This window comes from Pygocentrus nattereri, chromosome 23 (assembly GCF_015220715.1).
Source record: "Pygocentrus nattereri isolate fPygNat1 chromosome 23, fPygNat1.pri, whole genome shotgun sequence".
NCBI classification, from domain to species: domain Eukaryota; kingdom Metazoa; phylum Chordata; class Actinopteri; order Characiformes; family Serrasalmidae; genus Pygocentrus; species Pygocentrus nattereri.
In genome coordinates this window covers 28,300,964-28,311,487 of record NC_051233.1, presented here as the reverse complement: position 1 = coordinate 28,311,487, position 10,524 = coordinate 28,300,964, and the positions used below count along the sequence as shown (strand labels likewise).

Genomic DNA, 10,524 nt, shown 5'->3' with positions numbered 1-10,524 from the left:
CAACCTATACCATTAATCATAAGATGCTTTGAGAAATAAGTGATATTGTACTAACATAAGCCATAAACTGAAGTGACAGGGATTTGTTCCACTTATAACACTGTTATAACACTGTTATGACGCGTATTAGGTAGACGCTCACTTTAGATCTTTAGTTTAAGCCCCTTTATGTCAGGACAGCGTCGTTTACATCATAATACGTCTTGAATGATTGCAAATAATGGCATAAGCTGCTCACAAATAGTATTGCTGTAGAAGAATGTTCTTCACGGTTATGAAGGTTGGGAGGAACCCACCGCTGCTGTCGGGACAAAACCTCGTATCTCCAAAATAGTAACTTTACAGGAGGAGGAAAAAACATGCCTTACTTTGAATGTAAGTCAATGGAACCAGACCCCACCCCCCCCCACCCCCCCCCCCCCCCAAAGTCATTTTAGGCCGTTTCTTTTGGTTGGTTCATCAAGAAAACTGCACACAATGTAAAGGGCAACAGGCATTTCCACATGACGCCAAAAAACTGGAAAAAAAAAACAAAAAAGTTGGAGATTTTGTTCTGACAGCAGCGACACATTGGTTGCTTTCAAATGTTACAAAACTCCACCCCACCTCTCCAGCTGAGAACTCCATAGTTGGTGGTTTGCCTTTTCGTGGGGCGTTGGAAGATCTTCATAACATCCACGTGACTACAGACGAGCTAACCCATGCTAACACGTTAGAAATGAGCAGACTGGGCTGACTCCCAGTGGTGAAAGGGCAACAACCGGTTCACCTGACGTTATCATTAACACACAAATGAAAAAACTGAAATCTGCAGTCTTACAACGTAATCCTATCCATCGTCCACCCTGCAGAGTCCAGAACCCTAATCTAACATGCGAACATCCAACTAATTAACATCATCGTGGGAAGATGACCACTACAGCAAGGGGTGTTAGACGGCTGCTGGAACTTGGTCTCTGTAGGAGCTGTTTTGGAGGTTCCCACTGTGAAGTCCCAAACATAAGACCAAGAGTTCAGTGTGTCCAGCAGGGAAGACGCGGGGCCACGGAAAAGGTCCTCCTGACGTGACAACTTCGTCTTTGTTCCCACTCCTGTAACATATACAAAGTCTGTTCTGCTGACAAGCCAAGCTCAAATGCTCGATTCTGCTCACTCATTCTTCTCCACGTTTCAAGCGTTTGGAACAGCAAAAGCTTGTAAAGATCCTCCATTTGGGATTAAAGGATCTACACAAGGTCTGGCGGCAAACGATGGCCAGTGACTCCTGTATCAGTTCGCAAGCAAGTCACAAAAGTTCTAGTCTCCACACCAAGAAGTTTTTAAAGCTTTAAGCCAGTGGTCACCAACCCTCCTCCTGGCTGGAGTTCAGTTTGAGCCTTACCTGCTAAAGCTGATCCAATTAGTCAGGATGGTTTCTCAACATCCTGAGGGTTCCAAGAACCTCTGGTTCTCATAGAGTTCTCAAGCCCTTCCTGCTACTGCATTAGAAGTGTCCGGCATTTGAAATACACTGTTCAGCATCAGGAAGGACTTAGGAATTCTATGCGAACTAGAGTTTATTTTGAACCCTAAACCAACAACTCAGGATTGTTTTAGATCAGGGTTTCTCAACTCTGGTCCTCAAGTCCTTCTCGAAGCTGGTTTAGGTGTGCTGAGAAAAGCATTCCCAGTCCTGGAAATGAGAACGACTGGTTGGATCAATTTTGCAGGTAGGCAAATATTCGGGAGCACGGTTGGTGACCAGTGGAGGAAAGTCCATGTCGTCTTCTCCTTTTGTCTCCTACACGCAGTCGACTGCCGCTTCCCCCTCCTCCCTCTCCTCCTCCCCCCACATCCCGAACCTCATCTCCTCGTCCTCCATGGAGCCTTGGAGGTTCGGGTCACCGTCCTCCTCCTCGTCTGCATCAAGCCCCAGCCTGTCTCGGACCTCCTCCAGTCCCGGCTCGCCCTGGTGGTGCCGCAGGTGCTTCCTGAGTGCGGCGACATCCTGGAAGGCGCGGCGGCAGAGCGGGCAGCGAGTGGGCGGTTCACCCGTGTGGATGCGCTGGTGCTGCTTGAGGTGCTGCAGGCGGCTGAGGCGCTTGCCACACACGGCACAGACGTACGGCTTCTCGCCGGTGTGCGTGCGCCGGTGCTTGCGCAGGCCATCCAGGTGGCGGAAGCGTGTGCCACACTCTGAACAGGAATACGGCTTCTCGCCCGTGTGGATGCGCAGGTGCGTCTTTAGGGCGCCGGACTCACGGAAGCGGCGGCCGCACACGGCGCACGGGTACGGCTTCTCGCCCGTGTGGATACGCAGGTGCTTCTTTAGGCTGGAGACCAGCCGGAAGGTTTTGCCGCACTCCATGCACAGGTGGGGGCGATCACCCGGAGCCTCGCCCATTAGCTCCGAGGCTGAACGACGCCTACGCGCCTCCGGGGACGTCCCGGGACTTTGTGTGCCGGCCCCAGATGCCTCGCTCTGGGCCGCGCCAAGTCCGGATGGGCCCTGCGGAGGTGGGCTCCCAGAAGAAGGACCATTATGAGACCCAGAGGAGGGGGGAGTGGGTGTGGCTTTGGGTGGATGGCTGTGGGGACGAGAACCACCTCCTTCTTCCTCCACCACATGGATGTAGCCCAGGTCACACACGCTCTGCGCGGAGCGCTCGCCATCGCCGACCCTCCCGCACACGTGGCCTGAAGCGCTCGGACCCTGCTCCTGTTTGACTGGGTAAGGAGGGTGGGAGGCAGGGTGGGAGGCAGGGTGGGAAAGCCGCCGATCACTCATCTCACCTGGAAACAGAAAAGTTCCATCATAAGCACTGTGCTCTTTGTCCTGTATCACCTCCGTCTACTAGGGTGTTAATCCAGACACAGATGAAAGTCAACAGTACGTTTTCAACTAAGGAAAATTAAAGATATGAAGCCAACATGAGGCTTATTCTGTACCTATAAGATATTTATTAATTATATACTGTATTTGAGTTATGTGAGAACAGCAACGTTGACAGTTCCCCAGCTGACAAACTACCCCCAGTTTGCTGATATCAAGGTCAGATATTTTGCCATTTTTACTGTGTGTACTGGCAGGACTTCTGCCCGAGACAGGCCGAGTCCTTTAGTGCAGTTTAATAACGATATTCATCTCTAATAATTTCCCCCTGTATCACTTTTCCTGTAGTTCTGGCATAGAAAGCTGCACTGTGACCGAATATCATATCGTAATCCTTCACCAGGCTTTTATAATACGCAACCTCAACATGTTTATTTTTCCTGATGTCTGATTTTAGAGGGAGACAGAACAAAGTGAGCCCACATTTTAAAAATATAATCAAAAATTATGAATTCAATTATTTGTATTGAACGCGTGACACTAAATCCAGTTAAACGGGACTAAATACGCCCTCCTTCTAAACAAACACACAGCCGATAAGTAGTTTCTCTGAACCGACGATTTCCGGCATATTGTGACGTAATTCATCGCGATAAGGATAAAGACTAATATTCCCGGCTCTAATAGTCTATAGTCTATAACAGGGGTGCGGCATCCTGTGGTGTAACACTGCAACAGTCACAGAAATAACTAGTCAAGTGTCCTGTAATCTCCATACAGCAAAGTGGTCATCTTAAGATATCTTGTGATCTCAGGATAACAAAGATGTTAACTTGATATCACAAGATATTTAACTTCTCAAGATGACAGTCCAGGAAATCATAGCAAAAGCACACGGCCAATCAGGATGTCCCTATTTATCTCCTAATTAGAGTAAAACAATGTAGCCCCGCCCCGGACTGCACGCTAACAAGACAAACACATGGCAGCCAATCAAAACGAAGGTCATTTACATATGCCAGTCTTAAAGGCGCAGTAGCGAAAATAGGCTGCTTAATGTTTACTATAGTAATAGGGGGTGGGGGTGGGGGGTATGTGGGGATGTGGGGATGTGGGGGGTAGGGGGGGATGTGGGGATGTGGGGGGTAGGGGGGGAAGGGCCTGGGGTTTAGGAGGTCTCACCTGTCCTGTTGACGTCATGGCACATGCCGGCCGAGTGGACGGGCATGGGGTCGTAGTAGCTGTTGGTCACCGTCCCGTCCGGCTGGATGGACAGATGGCAGCTCTTGAACTCCTCTCTGGAGTCGAAGCCGTGGATGGCGTCTCCCAGCGCGCCGCTCAGCTCCGGCTCCCCGCCAGCGGCGGCGAAGCAGCGCGGGTCGGTGGCGGAGTCGCTCGCTCCCCGGTGAACCAGGCGGCCGGAGCCCACGGGGTTGACCTGCGGCGGCGGCGGCGGGTAGCCGTGGTGGCCCGGCAGGGGGGGGCTGCCGAAGGGCCCCTGCAGCTGGTCGATGAGCTTCTGCGCGCTGCACAGACATTCCTGCAGCGTCTTCAGCTCGCGCTCGGACACCTCGAGGCGCACCTTCAGCTTCTCGTTCTCCTGCTCCTTACAGCGCAGCTCGCCCTGCGTCTCCGACATCACGGCCACGATCTCCCCGAGCAGCGTGTCCACGGCGGCGGACAGCGTGGAGCGGATGGTGGGCCCGAGGCGGGTCCGCAGCGAGGTGATGGACAGGGTCCCGTCTCGCCCCAGCTCGCCCCTCTCCGCGCGAGCCTTGGCCGGGGAGTTGATGATGCTCTGCTTGCGGTGGGACCCGCCTGCCGCCGGGGGGGCGGCCATCCTGCCTCCTCCCCCCGCGGCGCCCTCGCCAGCGTTGCTTCGCTTCGAGTTCATCGCGGATCGCGCGGCGCGGCCTCCTGCGGAGATTCGCTCGCTCGGCTGGGGAAAAACGCGCTGCAGGGCCGGAACGATCCACCCATCCAGAAACGCCGCCCGGGGAGCGGATCCTCGGACCAGCGAGCGCCGCACGAGCGCCGCACAAACGCCGCGGACGTCAAGTGAAATGAGCGCGGACGGACTGGCTGCCCGGCCGCTGGAACGACGCCCGTTTCCCTGCTTTCCCCGTCCGGTGCGTCCAGTTCGCGCCCCGCGTTATCGGCCCGTCCCGCTCGCGCTCCCAAACGCTGTTTTCCCGTTAACAATAACGCGACCCCGCGCGTCGAGACCACCGCAGCCGATCCCCTCAATAATAAAACGGCGGAGGCCGCTTCTGACTTCTGATTGGCCCAAAGCACCCTCGTCGCACAGTAATGACGCGCCGAGACGTGCGCGATGGGCGTGCGCGGCAGTTTAGCGCCACCTGGCGGCCGCGCTGATTTCTCGGAGTCCGCACAGCCGCCCGGAGCGCCCGGAGGTGAAAGGCCTCATTGTGGAGGAACTTCCCGAGATCACGGCTGTGCGCGCGAACGGGACTGGGATTAAAGGGCCGCTCCACCAGATTTTCAGAATTTTTGCTCAATTCGGTTGTAAACAGAGTCACTCAGGCTGGTGGAAGTGAAACGGGTCCGGCGTGGGAGTGAGACGACTAACGCATTAGGATCTGGTTCCCATGCTTTACTAAGTCGTGGCCATGCATTATTTATATTTATACAGGATGTCACCAGCGGGCCTCCGTAGTCTGCAACACAAATATAGCAGTTTTACTTATTGGCCAGACACACGGGTGAAGACGAAGCCCGGCTGGCTGACATCCCAAATAAATAAAAACATGTGTGGGCTTCGTAAGGAGTGGGAACGTGATAATTAAGTTGTGGACACCGCTTAGTAAGGTGTGGGAACGAGTCCATGCCCTATTAAGCTGTGGTCAAGGCTTGATTATGTCATTCCCATGCCTTACTAAGTTGTGGTCACACATTAGGATATTGTTCCCATGCGTTAATTCTACGTGGCCACACATTATACCGGATGTCACCAGCAGGGCTCTGTAGGTGAACTGACACCTTCTTAGCTTTTATATGTAATGTAATGTTTATGATGGTGAAACAGCAGAAAATCTGAAAAGCGCGTTTTTTTTGCAGGGACTATTTTGCCTTACAACCCCCTGCCTGTAGCCCTCCACCATGGATGGATTAAAATTGACATTAAAAAGACATTTTAGGCCAAAATGTCATGACAAAACTATCATAACACAAAGTCTCAGACACCAGGCTGAGCAGTCACTAACTCTGTGAGGGAGCTTTCAGAGGCAGTATACCCTTCAGACATCCGGTTCCCATCACCACCACTGTAAACAAGCCTGACTCGGTTCTCTAGAACAGAGCGGTTCACACCAAACCACTTTGGATGGCTTTGTTTACATCTGAACCTTTTAATTACATAAATTAGGCATAAATCCTGAAAATTTGTTGGAGCTTCCCTTTAACGGTTTTCAGTAGAGACCACTGGTGTCCTGTAGAAAGCCTTTAGATCAGACCAGGAAACCACCAAGTGCATTTAGAAACAGCCCTTGGTCACTTGTTAATGTATCAGGATCCTTTGCATTGGGACAGCAACTCATTAAAACCAGCCACAACACATTAGAAAAACCATCAGGAACCAGCAGACTGGTTTCTCTGGGCTTTTCAGCAGGGCGGTGATAGGAAGCAGACATCTGGAGAGCTTCATGCCTTTAAAAACTCCCTCACAGAAAGTTTTTACTGCTTTATGATGGTTTTGAGAAACACACTTGTTTAGTTCATGTCAGTCTGCAGAGCCTCTTTGAAGAGGGCAAAACTTACTTACCTTTGTTTTTGACACTTAACGACTTCGTCTCCTTTTGCCACGAAAGCTAAAGAGCATCATTTGGTCGTCAGATGTTTTGGGGTCTCAGAGACCCCCAGCTGTAAAACAGGATTAAATACAACCATTCTATAGATTATCTGACTGGCAGCAGCTCTAAACAAACAACAAACATACTGTGTACACACACACACACACACACACACACACACACACACACACACACACACACACACACACACACACACACAAATCAAATCAAACAAATCAAATCAAATTTATTTGTAGCGCTTTTTACATGTGATGTCCCAGAGCAGCTTCACAGAAATCCAGTAAAGACAAAGTTTTAACACGAGTGTTAAAGCCCCCCGGTGAGCAAGCCAGGGGTGCCAGTGGCAAGGAGAAGCTCCCTCAGAGCTGAGGAAGAAACCTTGGGAGGAACCCAAGCTCACCAGGGGGGACCTGTCCTCCTCTGGTCAGACTACCTACAAAGTGATTAAACTACTAATATTAATATCAGTAGTATTAGCAGTAGTAATAGCTGGGAGTCTATGAAAACATCAGTGTAGGGTGGGTGGCTGGTCCAAGGTAGGTGGCGGTAGCTGGGGTGAGGGCAGCTGAAACAGTTTGGCATCCCTCCGCTCCACCGTTCTGAACACACACACTCACACACACACACACACACAGACACACACACACACACACACACATGGAGACACAGACACACACTCACACACACACACTTACACACACACACACTCACACACACACAGAGACACAGACACACACACAAAATGTCCACGACGGCCTGTTTGTAAACACCTTTATGTATTTATTTACATTTACATACATACACGAGAGACAGACAGAGGGAGAGACACAGACACAGAGAGGGGGGTGGGGGGCAGAGGGAGAGAGAGAGAGGGGGGGGGGGAGTGAGAGGGAGAGAGAGGGGGGTACAGAGAGAGAGAGAGGGGGGGAGTGAGAGGGAGAGAGAGGGGGGGGTACAGAGAGAGAGAGAGGGGGGGAGTGAGAGGGAGAGAGAGGGGGGTACAGAGAGAGAGAGGGGGGGGGGGAGGGGGAGAGAGAGAGAGAGGGGGGGGAGTGAGAGGGAGAGAGGGGGGGGGGAGGGGGAGAGAGAGAGACTGGTCCTATCGCACTGTTGGAGAGCATCTCCTCCATCTCCTCCCTCGCGAGTTTCGCGCCGCCCGTGTGACGTCATCACGCAGTTACGTTCGTGTGACCAATAAGCTTATATGGAGGGGTCTTCATAGGGCAGACCTACTGAGGACCCCCACTACCTCGGCTGCAGCGCAGGGTTTGGAGCACAGCCGTGCCCGGCTCCCCTCTCCGGTGGGTACACCGCTTATACATTACCTCTGTTTTAAAACAGGCGGGGGTCGCGGCAGCGGGGGCGGGGTCGGGAGTGTGGGGGGGTGCGGGACGGGAGTGTGAGCGGGACTGTGGGCGGGCGCGGGAGTGTGAGCGGCGCTGAAATGCGTTATTTCTTTTTTTGAACATGCATTTTAGCGAGAAGACGATCTGAACTGGTTTGAGTTATGAAAGTAGCTGAAAACGTGTAAGTTAGAGATAATTCATCGCCTCCTGCCACAACTAATGAAGCAGCTTTAGGTTGTTATTAACGGCCTTATTTCGCTTATGTAGCTGACGTATCCTTAACCCGGGATGGGGGTCCTCACGGTTCGGTTACGGTTCAGGGGCTGCGGTTATTAAACGGTTATCGATGTGTCTTTTTTTCTATACTGGATTTCACTTTTTCTTATTGTGTGCTGACCTGATACTTTTAAAGTGTTTGTAATGATCTATAATGAATTTAATTCTGATATATTTTATTAATAAAACCAAAGCACGTGGTGCGGCGTTCCGTGAACTGGAAGACTCTCAGTCTCGGCTCTTGTTTGGAGCACATGAGGGCTGCAGGGTGGGGGGATTGAAAGATTGGGGGGGGTGGAAGGATGGGGGGATTGGAAGGTTTGGGGGGGTGGAAGGATGGGGGGATTGAAAGGTTGGGGAGGGGTGGTAAAGATGAACATTTTGGAGAGGAATGGATTTATTTGCATTTATAAGCAGCACAGTTGGTTTCCTGGAACGTTAAACGTGCAACAAGAGACACTTCGGGGCATTCGGTTGGACAGTCGGTTGGGCTGTCACATGGGTGGGGTAGGATGGGTTGTTCCGGAAGATTCCCTGTTCAAAACCAGACGGCTGTTGTTACACGGGTGGGGTGTTGGTGGGGTGTTTGGGGTAGGGGAGGGGGTTCCCTGTTCAAAAACAGACGGCTGTTGTCACATGGGTGGGGTGTTTGGGGGGGAGGGGAGGGGGGTGATGGGTTGTTCCAGAATGTTCCCTGTGCAAAACTGATGTCTAAAACAGATGCCTAATGGGAATCATGGGAACCGGATCAATAGGTGAAGGGGTCAAAGGTGGTGTTTGAGATGGGGATAAATAAGGTCAGTTGCACATTGAGCTATGGTTAATGTGCAATTAGGATGGGAGGCGTATGTGACCTCTGGGGGAACCATTAGGGGGCCAATGTCAAAAGGGGCGGGACTTCCGGGGGTCAAAAGGGAGGGTCAAAATTTGATATAACAGGTGCCTCATAATCTCTCTCTTACAGCCTTTTTATCCTTTTTATTTACTGTCCACGACCACCAGCGAATTTACATGTTTTACCTAGTCTTACTTTGGGGATTATAGTTTGTTTCACAGCGCCCTGCGTGGACTCCTCCACCATCAACGTTATGAAAAAAACAGTTTAGACCCAAACCTTCTCAAAACTATAGTACATCAGTGTCTCAGGCATCTGGCATCATATTACTGACCACTTCATGTAATCATTTTGTGTGAAAGAGCTTTTAGATGCATTAAACTCTTCAGACATCTGACTCAGAACAACAGAGCATTTCACTCTGAATGACTTTGTTTACATTTCAGCCATTGAATCATGCAGACATTTGGATCACTGGAATTCCCTTTAAGAATAAGCTCTGTGCAAGAAATGTAGTATCAAGTATGACCTGATTAAAACCCTATTTTATAAGCCTAGGAAACAGTCAGGGATGCTGTGATTAAGGTCAGATTTTTCTTCAGGTTTTAAATGCTGGTGCACAGCGAACAGGTGCTCAAAGTTCTAAATGATTGTGAACGGAAGTTTATTCAGACTTGGATTAAGCCGTTTAAGCCGTGTCTCGTCTTTGTTTTAGGCTTAGAAAGCAATACTGACGTGTCTGATGTTCTCACTTTTTCCCTCTTTACCACTCACTACTACATTCAGGGAGCCCATACCCCTCACTACTACATTCAGGGAGTCCATACCCCTCACTACTACATTCAGGGAGTCCATACCCCTCACTACTACATTCAGGGAGTCCATACCCCTCACTACTACATTCAGGGAGTCCATACCACTCACTACTACATTCAGGGAGTCCATACCACTCACTACTACATTCAGGGAGCCCATACCACTCACTACTACATTCAGGGAGCCCATACCACTCACTACTACATTCAGGGAGCCCATACCCCTCACTACTACATTCAGGGAGCCCATACCACTCACTACTACATTCAGGGAGCCCATACCCCTCACTACTACATTCAGGGAGTCCATACCACTCACTACTACATTCAGGGAGCCCATACCCCTCACTACTACATTCAGGGAGCCCATACCACTCACTACTACATTCAGGGAGCCCATACCCCTCACTACTACATTCAGGGAGTCCATACCACTCACTACTACATTCAGGGAGCCCATACCCCTCACTACTACATTCAGGGAGCCCATACCACTCACTACTACATTCAGGGAGCCCATACCACTCACTACTACATTCAGGGAGTCCATACCCCTCACTACTACATTCAGGGAGCCCATACCACTCACTACTACATTCAGGGAGCCCAT

General features: G+C 51.0%; 1 protein-coding gene across 1 annotated transcript; it reads right to left on the bottom strand.

Annotated features, from left to right (window-relative positions):
- Positions 1–443: 443 nt before the first annotated feature.
- Positions 444–5,123, bottom strand: si:ch1073-224n8.1 (zinc finger protein 835). Its single transcript, XM_017713906.2, has 2 exons — positions 3,995–5,123; positions 444–2,772 (listed from the first exon to the last, which is right to left on the bottom strand). Exons 1-2 carry the CDS (start codon positions 4,704–4,706, stop codon positions 1,781–1,783), a joined length of 1,704 nt encoding a protein of 567 aa, XP_017569395.2. The 5' UTR covers positions 4,707–5,123; the 3' UTR covers positions 444–1,780.
- Positions 5,124–10,524: the final 5,401 nt, after the last annotated feature.

Coding starts and splice junctions, on each gene's coding strand:
- si:ch1073-224n8.1 (XM_017713906.2), bottom strand. CDS start 4,706: ATGAACTCGAAGCGAAGCAACGCTGGCGAGGGCGCCGCGGGGGGAGGA. Junction 2,773..3,994: donor CCATGACGTCAACAGGACAG/GTGAGACCTCCT, acceptor TTCTGTTTCCAG/GTGAGATGAGTGATCGGCGG.